Source organism: Epinephelus lanceolatus, chromosome 4, assembly GCF_041903045.1.
Source record: "Epinephelus lanceolatus isolate andai-2023 chromosome 4, ASM4190304v1, whole genome shotgun sequence".
In the NCBI taxonomy this organism is placed as follows: domain Eukaryota; kingdom Metazoa; phylum Chordata; class Actinopteri; order Perciformes; family Serranidae; genus Epinephelus; species Epinephelus lanceolatus.
Window position 1 is genome coordinate 44,583,133 of NC_135737.1, and position 20,385 is coordinate 44,603,517.

At 43.9% G+C, this 20,385-nt stretch overlaps 1 protein-coding gene across 4 annotated transcripts in view; it reads left to right on the forward strand.

The window, feature by feature from the left end:
• The window catches only part of LOC117259231 (unconventional myosin-Ic-like), a 115,071-nt gene that overhangs the window by 36,938 nt on the left and 57,748 nt on the right, over nt 1-20,385 (forward strand). The window contains exon 1 of one of the 4 annotated variants that reach the window (XM_078167358.1): nt 8,242-8,452. The exons of the other annotated variants lie outside the window; for them this stretch is intronic. Within the exon in view, the coding sequence (XP_078023484.1) occupies nt 8,435-8,452 (18 nt within the window). The 5' untranslated portion in view covers nt 8,242-8,434. Of the gene's footprint in view, nt 1-8,241; nt 8,453-20,385 lie in introns of those variants that run through there. 4 annotated transcript variants of the gene reach the window in all.

Consider the following 20,385-nt stretch of genomic DNA (forward strand, 5'->3'; position numbering starts at 1 on the left):
GTATCCGTCACTGTGATGAACTCACCGGAGTCATTTCTGTGTAGGGTAACATGAGACCTCTGCTGTGGCAACTAAAAGCTGAGTCAGCGGTCTGCTGTTACTGAATGAATGTATCATACAGAGGAAATGTTATTATGACATTGACAAAGAAACTGTAAACTGTAATGTGGATCGATCATGTTGTCCCCAATAACCCGACCTGCAGTATCTGTGCCACTAACGATCAGGCGCGTCAGGTCAGTGCACTCCTAATGTCCACTGAGAGACCTACAGACAATACAATCATTAGCAAGTGAACGGCTCATGGTTATACCTAACATATCTAACATTAATACGTTAACAGAGGGTGTTGCACATGTTGAAATAGGGAAATCCTCTGTATTCCGTCTGTAACCAGTATGTTCTCATGACACATCTGTATGGAGCAATATTTGGTGCGTAAGCCGTTAGTATGAGCACAGAGTGTGACTGAATTGAACTGGACATGTCCAGTATGCTGTGATAGTGTGTAGTGGGTGTTTTCACATATAGTCCTTTTAAATGAACTGATTCAGTCCTCTTAAAGTGCACCAAAAGTGGACCAGCAGAAAAGAGACTCAGATCTTTTTGTGTTCACACTATATATATTTACATAGTTTTGTTTTACATGTATATATTCAGTCTTTGCTGTAGACTGTTGCTGTTTGATGTATTCTACATTCCACATCTGGAGACGTGCAGTAACTTCCGTGGACCAAACTACTCCTTGTCCTCCTTGCTTTTTGTTCACAATGCACATAAAGCCTCCACAAAAATAGCATTTTAAGTCTTGTGTGTGATTTATCCTGGCTTCATATGAGCAGAGGAAATCTCAGCTAGCCGCTAGGCTAATTTATACAATGTAAAATGCCATAGGCTTGTGCTAATAACGTTAGCATGTTGTATTTGTTTGGAAAACGTGTTTAGTATAAGACAGTTGTTTTGTCAGTGAACCTTGTGAGTTGTAATGGAGCTGAATTTTGTTACCTTTGTTAAATGTTGCTGTTGTCCCTGGTTTTATATGAGTAGAGGAAAAGTCAGCTAGCCACTAGGCTAATTTATACAATGTAAAATGCCATAGGCTTGTGCTAATAACGGTAGCATGTTGTATTTGTGGGGAAAATGTGTCCAGATAAAGACAAGTGTTTGTCTGTGAATGCTGCGAGTTATAGTGAAGCTGATTTGTGTTCTTGTGTTTGAAACTGTCTCTATTAAGCCATGTTTAATGTGTGTTTAATGTGTGTTTAATGTGTGTTTTGAATCAACTAAACTTTGCAACACTTCACAGAAACCCCACCACCGACTAGTGTTTAGGAGGTGTAACTGCAGAGTGACACAGACACACCACCACACAAGTACAAATGCTCACAACGGCGTAAAGGCTCTGCTGCACAATTATAAATCTCGCTTAAGACTCAGACATAGATGTTGTGGCCCGCTGCATTGTGGGAACTCCACAGGGCAATCCACCATGTGTGGCAACAGTTGTCTTTTGTTTACGTGCAGCAGCAGCTGTAGACGTCACTTTAGTTGCACTGTACTTAATTACCCCCAAATAATGAGTGAATGATCCAAAGACAACATGGCATGGAGTCTGAGAGGAAAGATCACACACTCTTTGGCTGAAGCTGCAGGCCAGAGAAGACAATACTGCCAACTCAGGCCAGTGCAGTCGGCCTGCATCAGCACAGTCTGGATCAGCTTCTAATACATTTTGCAGATTAGTGTGGCATGATGTTTAATGACAACACTTTCCCATGTGTTATTTCTGGAGCGTATGGGCAACGGCGGGAGAGTGGAAAAATGTCTATATATATCTGAGATAACTCTGAACAAACTTTGCTGGAGAGGAAGTGAGAGAGGAAAGAAGAATTTGAGGGGAGGGGAACAGAGGAGAGAGGGAGAGCAGGAGAGGAAAGGCAAGTTCCCATTTCTGATTTCCCACAGAGTCAAGGTCACATGTGCTTCACTGAAAGTGGTCAGTGGGATTTAAGATTTTTTTTTTCTACCCTCAATCTAAACAACACAGTGTTTAATTTGGTGTTTTTCCCTAAAGTGGTGTGTGTGTGTAAAGCCTACTTGTACTTGTTACATAGTGGGGACCGAAGTATGTTTTTAACCATGAGAGTGAGGACATTTTTGGAAAGTGAAGACATTTTCGCTTCCTCTGAGGTCTGATTGAGGGTTCAGACTTGGTTTTAAGGTTCAGGTTACAGTAAGGTTGGGGTTAGGGGTTGGGGTTAGGCATTTAGTTGGGATGATGAAGGGAACGTTATGTCAATAAGGGTCCTCAAAAAGGTTTAAGTATATGATTGTGTGTGTGTGTGTGGTTAACAAAATCAACATAAGCTGTGCATTGAATATGATTGTTGGCTTCTATTAATGACCTAACACACACATAAGCCCCGTTTCCACCAAGCAGTCCGGTTTGTTTGGTTCGGTTCGGTACACATTTTGTCTGTTTCCACTGTGAGAAGTTGTGGATCATACCAATAGAACAGTCCCCATGTTTGGTTCCCCCTCTGTTGGGATACCTAGCACGCTGATCCAGTACTAAAGGGTGGAGCTAGAAACACTGCAGTTCGTTGACTTGTCGAAGTTATTCTTGCTCAGGGAGCAAAGAAGCTTCTATAACCACTGTTTATGCCGCGGCAAGTTTTTCATACATTAGTGAACCATACGTAACTATACAATAAAAGGATGTTCAGCTGCCTCTAGTAGGAGCGATAGACTGATAGAAAAATACTTTAACTCACTGGGCCGACTGCCGGCAACTTTTAAGGTGGAATATTTGCTTGTAAGGGGCCGCATCTTTGACCACCTGGAAAACACAAGGTCAGGCGCTAGGTGCTACTCTTGAGCCTTTTTTGTTCCAGCTGTCAAGAGCACGGAGGCAGGTTGTGTCTGAGGTTGCTAAGCAACCTTGGCAAGCACCGTATCACAGTCTATTTACCTGAAATCCTGAGTGCAGAGCTGATCTTCTTCCGGGCCCTGCACTAAAATGATCGACTTCTTCTCAGTATTTGTCACAGACTGATATTTATGGAAGAAGGGAAAGATATCTGGCGGCTGTGCACTGCTGCGTTCCAAAAGTTGGAACTGTTTATGTCGGGGCGCAGCCATCGTGTCCTGAAACATAAGTGCTCGGAAACGCTTACACACCGCATCAGCATCGGTCACACAATTTTGAGTGTGTCTGCTGCACATCTACACTGAAAATAATGAATTTGAGGGCGCAAAGAACGTGACATGTGTATGGCCCCTAATGCTACTCAATGCAGGAGTTGCTGACATGAATCCATCAACACACCTTAATTGTCAGTACGACAACTTTAACTATTCCATTAGATTTTATTGTCTCTTTCGGATGACATACACTTTAAGCAATGAGTTCATCTTCAAGGGTAAAATATGTACTAATTTCGACCTGATTATGTGAACTGCATATAGTCTAATCCTCACTTGGAGAAAGAAAACATCTCGGAGCGTCGTTCCTGTGGGCTACAGCAACACTAAACCCCTGAGCTTGCCTGAGAAGGACTAAATGCACAAAGCTGCTATTTTTAAATATCCCATGGAGAGAGACTCTCACTGCAGCCTGTTCTGTTTTGTTCTGAAAATGTGGGCGTGCAGCCTCGTTCTGTGGACGATACAAAACGTACAGACGCTCTTCTGCATCACGGGTGAAGAGGAAATACAGCGAAAGCTACATTTAAGAGTATCGTCTGCAGTGGAAATGCTAAACCGATCCAGAGTCTAGGAACACGTCCGTAGGGGTTACTTTTGGTTTGAAAGGTACTATATCTGAAGTTTTTGGTGGAAAACTTTGCTATGGAGTATCTGGTAAACCCTGCAGTCATTAACCCCTCAGTGACCTCACACAAAGACAGTATAACTGCAGTCCATCTGTGTAAATAACAGATTTGATGCACCTGCTTTGGTTAAAGGTTGTATACGACATCATAGTCTGTGGTTGAAAAGCTCCTCCACTGGCCAAATGTCAGATACAATAAAACAATGTTTGGATTGTTTCCATGGCTTTATGCCCCATAGTGCTGTTATTATGTCATATCATTTATAGCCTGAGAGCTGTAAAAGACAGATTGAATATGTTGTATTGTAGCTCAGCTTGTGTGTAGGCAGGACGGGCTGTCAGGCTGTATGTGGGAGGAGAGGACAAATGCTTATCTGGTACCAGTGGATCATCAGTATGTCTGTGTGATTATGTTTTTGCACCTCAGTCTTTGGGTGTTTGTGAATTATGCTCCAATCTATGTCCAGTGAAGGAGTAAACTTTGGATGGAAACGGGATCAGCAGAGAGGATAAGAAAGGGTTAAAGTCTGACAGCTGTGAGATACTGGTGGTCAGATACAGCCGCTCCTTCCTCCAGCTCAGCACAAATATGCTGCCTCAGCATGAGCCTGCAGAAACACACACACGTACACACACCTTTCTGCAGGTCTGCACACTCGCCAAACGTCAGATTTAGCCAGAGACATTAGCACAGACGAATAAACGGATGATTCCAGTTGATTCGTGGAGTGTTAAACAGCTGCAGCCCTCTATCTTCTCGTGTATCTCGGCCTGTTTCCTGCCGTCTGCCCGGTGTATTCAAACACAGCGCTGAGAGGGAGAGAGAGAGCGTCTGGAAAACATTACTCAGATTCCTGCAGCAGGGGCTCTGATTATACTGGCAGAGAAAGGAGCTGAGAGGGGAGGCATCAAACGAGGTGGACAGAGTTTAATCTCTGGCAGAAACACCGCTAAGTCCAGCATAAAGTGTGTGTTTTCTCTTGGCCGCTCTGAGCGTGCAGAGAGATGGAGATGGAGTTATTTTCATGCATTTTGATGGCTGCCTCAGCAAAAACCTCCATATAGAGTTTCATTCAGACGGGGGTGACCAGTAGAGGGCGGTGTGGAGGACACAGAGTGTGCCCTTGTTGTCTCAGGGTGTGTTCTCCCTCATTGTTCCCATAGTGCTCTGTAGTGAGAAGTGGAAGATACACCTGCTCTCTGTCTTTGTATGAGTGTAGCTGAGCTTTATGCTGATTGTGGTCCACTTTTAATTCTTCTTCATGGCCTGGTGGTTTAGTTAAGAATGTAAGAGTAAGTAAAAACTGCATTCTTTTGATGTATTTGCCACGTACTCATTTGTAAAGAACCTTTGTGTCAAGTGAGCGACCTTAAAGGATCGTTTTTCTTCTTCAATAAAGCTTGAATAAAAGCATGAATAGAGTGACCTTGACCGAGACTTTACCTGAGCGCTGTGAGCCTCAGAGCTGACTGAGGGAAACAGAGCTGATGAAGGTTAGATGGCAGTTCAGATATCCAAAGAAAGAGGAATTAAACCCATTCTCTGTCTTTACTTTTACCTGCCTTCATTAATTATCTCATTTCCTTTTTCTTTCCTTTCTCATTTTGAGGGCTGTGTTCAAATAATCGATTTATCTGATTCTTGTCAGTCTTCATCTGAATGACCCGACAACGATTTATAAAATCCAAGATTGCTTTTTCCCACTGATTATTCTCACCAGTAGTAAACAGGCCCTGGTGCTAAACCTGGTGCTACTGTCGAATCTCGCTTAAACTACGCTACACTGCCTCTGTGATCTCCAGTTATACTGCTTCGCTTTGTTTCATTCATATCCGTAAACTTTGTGAAAACATGCACAAATACAGACAAAATGAACAGACCGAGTGCAGACAGCTCCGTCCACCTGTCTCCGGATCTTATGTTGAGCATAAATGAGTCGTTACACTCACCCTGGGTCTGGGTCTGCAGCTACCTGCACCAGAGAGCAGCAAGAAAGCAAGGAGCGCTCAGTCTGCAGCTGCATCTGGAGACCAAAACGCCCCCAGAAGTACACTGCACACTGACCGACAAAAGAAAACACAGCTCTACTTGAAGTATCTCAGTCGACTGAGGGGTCTCAAACTGTTGATTCGAACCTTCAGCTTTCAGGGGGCAGCCTCACACAGGTCTCTATCTTTAGGGTGGATGTTGGCAGAAGATTAAAACAGATAAGATGGACGTAGAGACGTGGGATACACAGCACCAGCAGCAAGCGCCACGTCTTTGGTTTATGGGCCTATTCTCTCAGATCAGCAGGAAGGAGGGAGTCATCCTAATGAGGCCTATAAAAAGTGGCTTTCCTGCTGCTGCTGCTCTTTGAAGCCTTTTCCACCTCAGTCCAGAGTGCCCGACATTGTCCAGCAAAAGGAACTCTAGAGATCCCTTTCATCAGGTTTTCAGTATATGGAAAATACATCCTTACTGATGCTGAACTTGCACCCATAGAGGTCCATCTCTTATACTCATAATCCTTTGTGTTTTCAGTGGTTGTTGTAGATCTTTGGCACTGCTGTCACACTCCTGACAAACTGCACTGCAAGGTGAAGTGTGTAAGATTCAGGGAACTATTTTCAGATTGCAACCAGCTGAAACTTCTCCTGGTTAGAATTCCTTCGGTGTTGACGGTTCAGGAGGTTTTTATCAGAAGCCAAATTATCCACAGAGGTCTCTTCCTCTCCAAAACAAACAGATCAGGTGATTTAAACTTGTAAAAACACTGACACTGGGAAACACTGTTCCTTTAGGCTGGGGCTGCCCGAGGTCAGATGGCGTTCTCCCTTCGACAAAACACTACAGTGAGCAGACACTCAGGCCCCGTTTATATGACAACGATTTCAACTGAAAACGGTAAACTTTAGTTGCGTTTTGGCCGATCGTTTACACGACAGCGGCGTTTTGGGTGCCTGAAAACGCAAGGTTTTGAAAATGGGTTCCAGAGTGCAACTTTTTGGAAGCGGCAGCGTCTCCGTTGTCATGTAAACTTGCAATATGCAGTTCCTCTGAAAACGGAGACTTGTCGCACATGCGCATTATGGTTCCAGTCACTAGGCATGCCGACCGTCACAACAACAATGTAGAGCTCTGTTTGTGCTGCTCACCCTGTTGATTTGAAGTGAAGTGTAGATCTGTTACTGTAGCAACTCCACCTCGCCGTCCATCCAGTCAAAGTTATCTGTGCATGCTTTCGCCATTTTGTCTTCTTTGTTTTGGTTTGTAATCACTGTGTTGTAGAGGAATGCGCGTGGCGTCATGCCGTGGTGTTGCTTTGCAAATTTACACTGCCACCCATTGCCCTGGCGTGCATACTACAGCGTTTCCAGTAGATTTTGCTGCTCCGTGTGAACGGGGATCGTTTCAATAACGTCGTCATAGAAATGCAGAAGTTTTTTAAAACGCAAAGGACACACTTTTCCGTTTTTAGAGAAACCGTTGTCGTCTCAACAGGGCCTCAGTAACCAACAGGTGATTTTGAGACTGCCTTCAGACAACTCCCCATCACACCTCAAACTATCCTTCATTAATGTAAAAGTCTGCAACTGTAGTGGAAACCAGTCTTCCTCTTTGTGCTCAACAACACACGCCCACTGCCTGTAAGATGTCAGTTGTCATTAGTGTTAACAAGCAGATGCATTAGACTGCTGAGGCCTTTGATCTGCAGCGAGGCAGTGTGTACGTGTGTGTGTGTGCGCAACACTGGTCTGGAGTAATTACACTCCCTGTAATGATATCGGACTAATGATGATAAGTTCCTGTGCATGCATGCGTGCATCATTGTATACATGCACGTGTGTGTGCAGCTGTATTTATGACAGTGGGACTCCTGGCCGCCCGTATGCTTTCTGCCTCAGCTTGTAAATCGCAGAGCGAGGAGAGAGGGAGAGGGGGAGAGAGGGAGAGGGAAGGAAGAGGAAACTCTTTTGGCTCCAATAAGATGATTAAATATTGGCTCATGCTGCATTTACTACTTAAGAGTTCCCACTTTCACACAGGCACGCCTGGACGCACACACACTCTTTACCACTCTGGCACCAGGACACTGTTTTCCTTTCTCATCCTTCTTCTCTCCAGGGGTGTTCAGGGCCAGATGTGTGTGTGTGTGTGCATACGATATGAGATGTGCTAACTCCCCTCTTTAGGAGGACAGAGGAAAAATGAGAGGAGCTGTGGTGAGTTTCTGAACATAAATGCCTGTTGGACTGAGGAGAGGGCGACAGGAAAAAAAAGCACCGAGTGAAAGAGAGGGAAGGAGGAGGGGGGTTATGTGTCACCCAACACAGGGACTATTTCCTCTGGAGGGAGGGAGGGAGGGAGAAGAAAAGTGGGTGAACGAGTGGCGAGCAGAGAGAGTCAGAGTGAGGTGTGTGTTAGGCGTGTGTGAGCAGCAGTAAGAGGAGAAGCTATGGCAGCTGGCTCTCAGGACGAAGGGGAGAGCTTCTAAAAACAAACTCTCGGCTAAATAGTGGTCGTGACGCGGCGTTGGAGGCCACATTCTTAAAGCTGGACTATCGAGGCGGTGGGAGAAAAAAACCTCGTCCAAATCACTCAAGAGCGGAGCAGGAGCCATGAAGTACAGACCTTTGGTAAGACTCCAGCCACACTTGTATCTTTCAGTCAGGAGAGCTGATCAGGACACACTTTGATGGTTTAGTGTTGTCAAAGACTTGTGTGTGTGTGCAGGTTCGCAGTGAAGAGTGTGAGAGGTAAAGAGGTAAGGAGTTCTGTGTGAGATGGGTTCACTCCTGGTCAGGCTCCTGCAGTGGGGGATGGAGTTTACTGGAGTGGAAGAGAGAGTTTACAGGAGCTGTTTTATCTGTAATGAGTACCTGCAGTGGCGTTCGAATTGTGTAACAACCTTGCCAGCGTGCTCTTGAGCTTCAAGGACGCAGGTGAGAGCGGCGCAGGTGAGAGCCAGAGGCGTGACGGCCTGCGTTGTGTTTCAGGTTTGTCTTTGTCATGCGTCCCTGCACTGTTTTTAATCACCCAGCACCCTCTGCACCTCAGCTCTGTATTTGTCGTGTTGATGTCAGGGCTATTTGAATTTGAATCTGTTTGATATCTGAGAAGGTGTGTCCTCATCGCCGCATGTGTGTGTGTGTGTGTGTGTGTGTGTGTGTGTGTGTGTGTGTGTTTGCACCGCCCCGGGACGAGGCAATCACATGGTGGTGTTGTGTGGCCGGGCAGCATTCTTTGGCTCTCACTGAGAGCAACAGTGAGCACGTTAATGAGGAAAGTGTGTGTTGCTGTATCGCTGATGAATGAGTGTGTGTGACTTGAACCTTCTTTTTGGCGCTGCGTGTATTGCCTCTTACTGAATAGTAGTGCTGGTATGTCACAATTGGGTTTTTTCTGTTGCATAACTGGACCTTTATATAGGGTTATAGTGCCATATTCCACTGTCAGGACTACAATAAATAACTAAATACATTTTAATGTCCTCTCATATACACACTGAAGGCTTTGATTACTATAAGGTTTGCCTAACTCCACAACAGAATAAAATAATGATGAATCAGGAGCATAAAACAGTTGCAGAATGTCAACAGTTTTTATCGCGCAAACTGCAGCGTAGTAAAAGCAGAACTTAAAAAGCGAAATGCCAAAAACTTTGAACACTGCTTCTTAAAAAAACAAAATATTTCCAGATTGTTGTGAAACATGTGATGATATAAAATGTTTTTATATTATATATGTATGTGTATATGTACAACTGACAGTAGAATAGGCCACGATAAATGTAAATACTCAAAGGTATTTAAGTATTAAAAGAGATATTTCTCAAGTATTCTACAGTACAAGTAAAGCCCTTTTTAAACAGGAGTTGTGCAAATTTGCAGGAAAGTCCAATCAGTCTTTTTTCAGCATTGGCAGTATAAAAACAAAATCGGGGAGTTCAGCAAAATGCCGCCTACCTACTTTTGTTTATACAGAATGTGCCTTTTTCGGGGCAATGGGGGGCGTGAGCAAGTAACAAAACGTGTAGCTCAGCGTGTGACGTAAACAGTGACGTGGGAGGGAAGCCGCGGCTGGTCAGTCCTTCTGCGATTCTCTCGTAAGTCGGCCCGTTCTTCACCGTCCCCGTCATCTGACGGTTAATGGCCTCTTCGTTTGCGAAGACAAGGAGGGTGCACAATTCCTTGTCTCCCCAGTTGCTCATCTTTACAGTGTCTGTCAGGTTTGTGTTTCCCTCTTGTTACTAGCTGCTCACTAATTCCTGCTATCAGCTGTTTCCTGTTTATCCACCACTAGACTCACAAGTCAGTCTTTAGACGCTTTGCTTAACTAAAGACTGATGTCTTTCTCCCTGATTTTGTGTTTAGATGGGCGGATACAATTTCAGAGTTTAAAAAAACTCCCTACGTTGCAGAACCAATAGTAAATCCGCAGGGCGGTCCTTCTGTGGCTCGCTGAACTCTTGTGCTCGTAAACATAGTCCGACCGTGTTAAAAGTTTTAAACAAGGTTGCTGTAAGTCCTTCATTTCCACAATCTTGTGGACAGAGCACGTTTGATAAAACGGATTTAAATCTCTCGGCATCCATTTTCAAGCTCTCTGTGTGTTTGCTTCCTTGCGGACGAGAAAAGGGGGAGCGCACATTTCCGGGAGGGCGTGTCCTTTTAAAAAATGCAAGAGGCGTTGCTTTGTTGCCGGCCGTTTTCTGTGTTAAACACACTTTAGAAAGGAGTGTCCCCAGACTATCAGAAGGCGGAGATCTCTGATTGTCTGGTGGCGAGACTAATCCACCACCAGTGGGTCGCACGTGTGGCGTCATCAACAGCTCCTCCCACAAGTCTTCAACAGCCCCTCCCGTTGCAGAAGGCCGCCTCAGTCTGTTTAAACCAAAAAGGTTCTGCCAATATGTCTACCCTACGAGGAGGAAAATTGGGCAACTCGGATGAACTCGTCAATCCGGCTCTGTGTGTCTAAACGCTCGCAGCTTGCCGGCAAAACGGCCCAACATTCGCGGAAAATCTGGCAGTGTAAAAGGGGCTTAAGACGCTGTATATGTGATATAAAAGTTGACGGTTATCATACTGTGTATATTTGCTTATCTAGATCAGCACATTGGATATTGGCAAAAAAATCCAGTATCGTGCATCCCTAACCGTGAGCAACGGAGCTTCTCCCAGGTGTTAACAGACTGTTACGCTAACAGACGAGTGGTGAGCTGTACCCATGTTTGGCAGTGTAATTCTGTTAATGAACAATTATTAAAGTTACAAATTGTTAATGTGTCACATGTCGTGTGCCTTGGTGTTTTCCAGGGGTGGGGGTTTTGCAGCCTACTAGAATCATATTATCAGTCGCTTTTATAGTTTACTAGATAAATTCTGCTGCAATAAAAATGATTAAAGTGAGATGAACAGACTTAAACTTTATCGTATTACATAAAACTGTAGATAGTGATTGAGTTTTCTTTTGGGGACATAATTTTCTGTTGAAAAAAGGTAATACATCGAATATAGTTTATGGCTTTGTGTCATTGTATTGTGATAATACGGTATCATGGGGCCTCTGGTGATTCCCACCCCTCGTGAGATTAATTGTGGGTTATTATTTGCTTCATTCTCAAGTTAAAACAGTTAGTAAGAAGGGTTTGCATGTGCTGGAACTCCTGCAGTTAAAGTGGTATAAAGTTTTTACCCTCACATTTTGCCAGATGCATACGTATCCATAAGGATGTGATGTCTTTATATGAGCCTTCTGTGCTCCTGCAGCAGTGTGTGTGTGTGTGTGTGTGTGTGTGTGTGTGTGTCAGGAGGAGGACTGACAGATTCGTCAGGGCAGAACTATTCCCTGACAGCCTCCTGACACAGTTGTCATTACTGCCTGCAGGGCATCTGACTTCACTCCAATAGGTAGTTTATGTTGGGCTGGCCTCTCCCTCTCCAGGCTATCTCCACTCTCGTTGTTTTCTAGACTGCGTCAAGTCCAAGTTGAGATGAAGTTTGACAAGTGAGAAGCGTCTGAATGGCTGGTTAAACTAGCTCATTGTACCTGGAATACAAACCTAATGAGTTGAAAACCTCAGAGCTGTCTCTCCGTGGCGTATCGTTGGGGTCAGGTGAGTTAATGTTGCTAAAGTCTTGAGCCTGACTGACCAATAAATGTCTCATAAAAAAGATGGATGTGTAATTTGAAGGTTAAAAGTAAAGGTAGTTATTTAACCTTAACTGACAGCGTAAAGGATTCATGTTGAGTTAATGCTAACTGGAGTTTCAGTGTTAACCAGCTCAGTGAAACCAAAGTTAAACTCAGCTGTCCGTCCAGTTTAGATGAATGAAATCACTCCTGTTATTCCAGCTGTGGCTTTATGGTATCAGTAATCTTAGGTGGGTCTTTACTATAATTTGGGTGCTGCAGCTTCTTTTTACTTCTATGAAAGTCGATTTTGACACCATGTGGAAACATTTCAGCTCCACACAAGGATTTATTTGTCACTTGTAACCAGTGACACTAAATGATATTTGTAAGAGAAACAGGGTTGAATCCACAGCAGCTTGCTCCCTGCCTCCTCCAGAGAGATCCAGGGTAAGCCTTAGAAAGTCACACCTGGAGCTGGTCAGAATGCAGCAGAGTAGTAACATGCTCAGAAACACTTCATCAGGTCGAGTCCCTGGTGAAATCGTGACCAAATACGACACGTAGAGTACGTCCAGACTGGCAGCTGCTGGTCGTGTTGTTTTGGCCCACATGTCCTCAGATAGGCTGGTTTATTTCTGCTGCCTGCGGGAGACTCAGCAAGCTCGTCTCACCTGTCTGACTGCTCTGTAGTGTTGGGACTGAAGTGAACACACTCGCTGCCAAAGCCTGAAGGGGCGTTTCCGCAGCAGTGATAATCAAAACATTAATAAGCTCGGTTCCTGGACAGGTGCAGGTGGAATGGGAAGTTGTTTCAGTGGTGAGATATATTTTAATTTCACCTGCAGCTCACCTGGTAATACAGGATACAGGCAGCAGACCAGTCATACTCAACGTACGGCTTGTGGGCCAGATAGGGTGCTGAGTGGACCACTGAATGTTTTCTAATTTACGATGAAAGTAAATTGATTAATATGGGATTTGTTTTTTTAAAAACCCTCAATGTAATGTATTAAAATGCATCTTAATAGAGCTCGTTCATGAAAAATGTGCAGATTTGTTCATTTTAAACAGGGCGGATGTTTGTTTCACTGCCCCATGTCTACATGAACATGGATTTCTGTCAACACTTTGACTTTGAGTCATTGATTTGCTCTCTCTGATTTTAAATAAACAAAGTTTTGCCTTTCAAAAGATAAACAGGAGTCACACGGTCGTGGGAAACCTGGAGAAGTCTTTGAATTAGTAAAAATCATTGAAAGTTTTGGAATTTTGTTGTTTGTAATAAAATTAATTGCTACAGTAATCTTCCAGGGATAACTTTCCACGTAATGTAACATCACATTGAATTTATTTTCTGTAAGTTAGTCGTTGACGTAACGTAGCTCTGATATGCATCAGGTTAAAGGGAAATTTCGGTTTATTTCAACCTGTCTCCTATCGTCCTAAATTTGTTTCAAGTGACTAGTGACATAAAAATAATAGTTAGCATGTTAGCCGTTAGCCTAGATACAGCCGGGGCGCATAGTAGCGTCAGACCTGTTAAAACGTAAGTGAACGGGCAACCTTCAAGTGCAAAGTTAGTCCACTAAACAAGCTTTTTCTCCACAAAAACCGCCTCATATTGTTAGGATAAATGTCAGAGAACATATAGAAAACGACATGTAAACGTGTTGTCTTACCTTACCGGTGTGCTGCCATGTTTGTTTACCATCTAGCTCTGCTTTCCAAAGCGCGGCTGAAATATCACGAGAACAAGCAGCGATCTCATACCACGCCTGAAATCTCGCGAGGAGATTGTGGAGGAGGAATTTGATTTTGCAGAGTTTGATGGCCGCCCTTATTTATTTGAGCCAGAATACACTGACAAAGAGCTTCGTGAAATTGAAGAACGGAGGAGGAGGAGAGAGAGAGAGGCGCAACAGGTAGAGGATGAGAGAGGAGGAATGGCTGCTGCAAGGCTGCGTAGCTCTGGAGATTGGTGGTGTACCTGTGAATGCTGTGCCCCAGTGCCCACAGAAGAGGAATGCCTCTGTTGCAAGGAATGGGACCGGTTGTAGCCTTATTTTCAAGGTCTGGATGTGACCGAGGACGAGACACCTCCACCTGGAGTAGTATCCAGCTGGGCTTTATCTAGAGCTCGCCAGATATTTTGGCAGCACTTTGGAAAGCAGAGCTAAAAGCTAAAAACGTCAATGTCACTAGCCACTTGAAACAAATTTAGGACGATAGGAGACAGGCTGAAATAACCCAAAATTTCCCTTTAAGGCTTCAGGATATATCAATCCAGCATCGACATTGCAATGTGCAATATTCGCGGCGAAGGTCGTGCGATGTCAAGTAAGGCAAATTAACTCGAACTTATCTGATGCTTGATACAAATATAAAACTTGCACAATTTTCATTTTCCATGACTTATAGTGGCCAAGCCTTCTGCTTTTAGACGTTATGTGTATATGTCACGTAGTGTGGTGGTGTTTGTTACGGGAAGTGAGACTCTCCTGTGTGTGTGTGTGTGTGTGTGTGTGTGTGTGTGTGTCTGTGTGTGTGTGGAAAAGCACCGTAACCATGTCCCTCGATTTTTCTGTGTATATTTTTCACCCTGGGACAGCATGTACTCCCAGTTTGGAAAGCCAATGCCCTCTGTCCTCTGTCATGTACCTTTGCAGCCACCGTACAGCAAACTTTGAAGGTCTTTCTCTCAAAATCATGGCTCAGTGACAGTCATTATGTAATGTGACGGATTTTGCTTAATATTTGGAGAACAAAGACAACACTTGGTTCTGGACCCTGACGGAGAGGGATGGTTTTCTGTCCTCTCCCTGCTAATTGCCTACTGAGCACAGAGCTCACTTTCACTTACTCAGACATATTTTTAGTGTGTCTTCTATTTCATCGTCCTCTAACCTCAGTGGAAGTCAGACATTGACTGATAGAGCATGACTTGTGATGTCACACTTGGCATCATTACGACCTTCCTTCACTTTCACAAGGACCACGTTCATGTCTTAAAAAATTAATCTAGACGTTGAGTGTTTCTTCACTTCGTGCCCCTTTCTTTCTACCAGCTAGTGCAGAGCACATGAGCGAGGAGGAGAAATCAGTGCCAGACAACTGATTCATAATGGAAATATGCAGAAAAAGGGCAAAACACTCTCAGAGTAATCTAACCGTTTCTCCATCAGAACCACACGTCTCGCTCATTTGGTTATCATTAGAGAAGTTTCATAAATCATGTGAAACAGGAGTCAGAAGAAACAAGTTTTCTCTCTCTGACAGGACTGACTGCAACAAACCTCTGTTCTCCTGTTTGCATATTTAACCTGGATCTTTTATATGAGCAAATATTTCAGTCCAGTTGGTTTAACGCTCTGGGGACTGATTTGTTTCTTAGCTCTTTGAATCCTGTTCAGTCTGAGAAAGACAAACTGTACGCAGGTCTGCTGTTTGTAGCCAAGTGTGAGACAAAGTGGACAAACCCTGACATCCATCTGAGGTCAGAAATGAGACTGTGTATTAGGTCTTGTTAAGTGTCTGTGGACTGGTGCAGTTCTTAAAGGGACTCTCCAAAAGTTTTACACCAAAAGCAGATGTGGAATTTGAAAGAAATGGGGATTTTAGAAGATGTTAGATGTTAGAAGATGCAGTCTTCTTGGAGCTTGACCCATACTGGGGACTAAAAGTCAAACTATTGTGGTTTCTGCTGCTTTGATTTTGACCATGCTTTGTAAAAATGTGTCTCTTGTAAGTCCCCCAACTCCATGAAAACCTTTTTCTTGTCGCCTTTGCATTTTTCCCAAGAACCAAACAACCGTGCTATCACGGCACTCCTGTGTGTCATTTTGGACAACATTCGGGGTAAGGAACTCCTGGACCTCATTGTTTTTCCAGTTTGGGGACATTTACAACCTCTGCTCTTCTTCTTTGAGTTAGCTGCTAACTGCTATCAGGTCGGACACATTACATGTCATCAAAACCGTGGTCACAGTCTTCAACAGACATCGTTTCTGGGCTGTTATGACCTCCATTCCCATCTTAGAGGCGAGGCAACTCTGTCAGCCAATTCTGCAATCGTACGTTAAACAGAATGGCGAATTGGCCGAACGGCGTGATACACCCGCCTTGAACAGGCAGTATTAAAGGGGCTGAATTATGTTAAATCCAATCAAGTACATAGGTAATCATTGTAGGGCTGTAACTATCGATTATTTTCACTATTCTTTCCCCAATAATTGTTTTGTTTGGAAAATGAAATCAAATTTTCCAGTTACCAAGGAAAGGTCTTCAAATTAGTTGTTTTCTCCATCCAACAGTCCAAGAATTTTATGCGTGTAAAATGATTAGTTACCTATCAGAATCATTGTGGATTTATGTACTAATCAGCAAGCCAACAAATCTTTCAACTTACTTAGATATGTGTGAACGAGTGGAGTTAAGTGACAGGCCTCTGTGATCCACAGCCGTCTTTTTAACTGTACCAAAGGAGGAAAACAAGCCAACACAAGCAGAAACGCCATCAAACTTCAGTCCTGGTTTATGTGGGATTAGATGCCTTTTCATTCCCATCATTATCCATCCACTCTTCCATCATGCGCACTGTATGGCGCACTGAAAGCAGCAGGTTAGATGAGGTTTACATAAACAGTGTGACATCTGAGCTCTGTGAGCGCACCCAGGGCGATGTAAAGGTCAAGCTGCTATTGTTCACAGGCCGGCTGGATGATCAAATCCCTTGGCTTTCTCCCCCTTTCTCAGCCTCTCTCAGATGTGGTCGCTTGTTCCGTCTGTCCTTTGAAACAGGAAGGAGGGACCAAAGGGAGGAGAAAGCACAGAGGAATAAGAGACATAAAATATGAAACCCTGCTGCAAAACAATTTAGTGAGATGTAAGATACAGTGAGTAAAAACAGTTGAATACATCAGATGCAATGCATCAGAAGTTTACATGTCTTGTTTACGTTGATCAGATAGTTCTTTATTTCTTCAAGTCATTATTTTACGAATAAATTTAAAAGGTTTTGTAGTAAAAATATAGTAATATTACTCAAAATAATGTACGTAACATACGTATCATATTGGCTACAGCCATGCTAACAGCTCTGTGAGGCTGTACGTAGACTCAGCACTGCTTTAGGCTACATGCTACTGTCAGTGCGCCAAAATACTCACAATCACAGAGTCAACATGACGTTTAGCAGGTGTAATGTCGATTTAAACTTTGACCTGATTGTGACTGGGGCTTCGAATCGTTAGTCCGAGACCCCTCAGTCAACTCAGATTGCTTCAAGTTGTTGTGCAGTGTGCTGTGCAGTGTACTTGTGGGGATGTTTAGATCCAAGATTTTGCTACCGAGTGAGCGCTCTTTCACGCGACCATGTGGTACAGACAGCTGAAGACATGACGTAGCGGCACAGAGGAGGAGATACTTCGCACCATAAGGCTCTGAGATATTATTATTTTGTCTCCTCTGCTCAGAAGTGGTGAATTTACAGCTCACAGATACTTAATACGACGCAGTCTCTGGCTTTTGTCTGATATCTAGGGTTGGAAAAAAAATATTGTAGCACATTTCCGATCCGTTGTTAGCGCCGTTAGCTTGTTTACTATGTTACATGAATGCCGCTGTCACACTGAACGTCCCGCTGAGCCCCGTTCAAACATTAAAATTTGAAAAAGAATTGTCATATATTCGTATCAAAGGGCCAAGTCTGATTCGACTGATAATTGTGAGTCAGGTACAGCCCTAACAGGAATGTGGTTGTGTTTAAGTGGTAACACCAGATTCATGGAAACTCCTGCAAGATTACATGTTCCGTGATTCATGTGATCATTTTAACCCAATCCGTGATCTTTCCCTAACTTGAACCAAGTGCTTTTTGTGCCCAGGCCTAGGAGACCATCTAGCTGCGACCCATGATTGTCTGCACCAGGTGTCATGGCAGTCGTTCGTTAGTTACTGACACATTTCACTTAATTTCAGAAATGTCAACTTCATGGTGACGCTAGAGGACAGGTCAGGGGATCACCAGAGTCAGTTGGATTCACCCCCGGGGATCATGAATGTGTTAAGACAAATGGACGAGAGCGGTAGATAGATTTGGGGGTGTGGCAGTGCGGTGAAGGATTGTTTTAGACTTATATCCGTCTGACACTTCCCTTTGGAACAATTTAAATCAGCCAGTCACTCTTCTTTACCTCTGATAAGTATAATGTGCTGCAGTTTGTTTATTTATTTGTTTATTTATTGGTACCTGTCTTCAAAAACACATACGAGTAAACATTAGTTTTAGTTTTAAACATTAGTTCAGGTCTCCTCCTGCTAATCTGGCTCATAGCTGCCTTGTTTGCTGCACAGGATTTGGAAAACATGACGACATGTAGGAGCTGGGTAGGCACATACTTGGCGTGTTCCTGAGACCGGGTGGAGGTCCGGTGTGTGGCACTACACGAAGGAAAGCCAAACAGTGAGAGTGGTACTGGGAAACAATGAAGTAATGGAGAGAGGGCGAGAGCCTGACACAAGGAGGGAAAGTGATAGAATGTATAGAGGAGGAAGAGGAGGGGAGAGGGGAGGAAACACAGCTCTGGTTTCTTTCCTCCCCGGCGCCATAATATTTGGAGGGTTCTGTAATAAACTGTGACATCTTGATGTAAATGTGTGTCAGTGCTGCTCCTAAAAGGATTGAACCTGTTCCCAGATGATGGATTCTTTACGTTTGGTCTAAACACCTGCTGCCTCGTAACTCTTTCCCAGGAAAAGTCCTCGGCTGCACAGGAAGTCATATGCCTCATATGTTTCCAGCTGCAGTAGCATGTTGGGGTTTAGAAAAAGAAGTGGTCAGTTAGCATTAGCAACAAAATAGCTCAACATATAAGAACAGACATCATGAGAAAAACAAAATGAAGAGGTCAAAACTCGGCCCGTACTTATGAGAGCTGAGAAGAGCAGCGAGTTACGGTAACAGGGAACGCTCGAGACACACACACTCAGCTCTCAGAGTTCACACATACACACCCACACACACACACAGCTGCAGTTTCTTTGCTTTCTGTAGAAATGTGTGAAACAATAGGTGTCCAGAGATCTCGGCGTCCAGGGCTTAGAGAAACAAAGATGTATGGGTTGAGAGACGTGTGACCTCACATGTGCTTTTATTAGTGCTTGAAAAATATTAATCCTTGTATCAATAGCACATCGATTCAATGCACTACAAAGCTATTTGCTCCCCTCTTTCCCTTTAAGTCATAAACTTTAATATTTCAGCCCTGGTTGGTTTGGAAACACCTGTGGTAACTGTGGTAACACAAGGTGTGGTGTTGCTTGACAATAAAAGCTGACCAGTGTTTGCCAGTCGAATGCTTTTAATGTGAAGCAGCAGCAGAACGAAAAGTCTATTAGAAATATTAATGCAGCTCTGGTACAGCTGTAGGAGAGTGATCAATCAGGGTTTCCCTTTGTAGCACACGGCCACATCATCATCATCATCATCGTCATCCGCCACATGTAGATTTTCTAGTTTTGAAGCTGCATCTCTCTCCATCTCTCTCACAGCAGAGTGTAATCTGGGCACAGATGGAGCAGCAGAATGCCGAGTAAAGTCAAAGTGAAACCTACTCGTTCATCATTTCATCTAGTTTTAGTGTTGGCTATAGTTTTACGAAACTACTTTCGGTCAAGCATTTGGTTTCACTAAAGTAACAGCAGCAGAAAGTTGCTTTCTCTTGCCTCTACACTTGCACCGATTTATCAGCAGTGCTTGGAATCGGGCCGGTTTTCACATGATCAGCCGTGACCTGCGACCGGCCGGTCACTCTAAAATATGCCGATTTAAATCGCCGGTCAAATTCCCGGCGCGCCACATGATTGAAATTGTGTAACATCAGCAGCGCACACACACGCACATGTGCAACTCACAGCTTGGGTGATGTGAGGAAGTGAAACATGGGCGGCTTCTCACCTTAATCATTCACGGACACACATCAAAAGAGAGAAGGAGGAAGTTGTTAATTGTCCGTGAGCTCTCACTGCTGCACTGTGCTGCTTGAAACTAACGAGGCGCATGTCCGCACGCTTACTGGCGGGCGCGTCCTGAAGACCTGTGTGGATATTCCACAGGAGATATTTTTACTTTTTTGTCTATTCAAGAAATTACCCACAAATGCTATACACCAAGAATTATTGCCTCCGTCAAGGAGGTTATGTTTTCACCGGCATTGGTCTGTTTGTTTGTTTGTCCGCAAAATAACTCAAAAAGTTAACAGATTTTGTTGAAATTTTCAGGAAAGGTGGATAATGGGACAAGGAACAGATGATAAAATTTTGGTGGTGATTGGTTGAAGCAAAGTGGATAAAATCATAAATAAAGTCTATGGTCCGACAGCCTCAGCAGCTATTCTGCGTGAGGACTGGGCGCCTGTGAGTGGGGGGAAGGGGC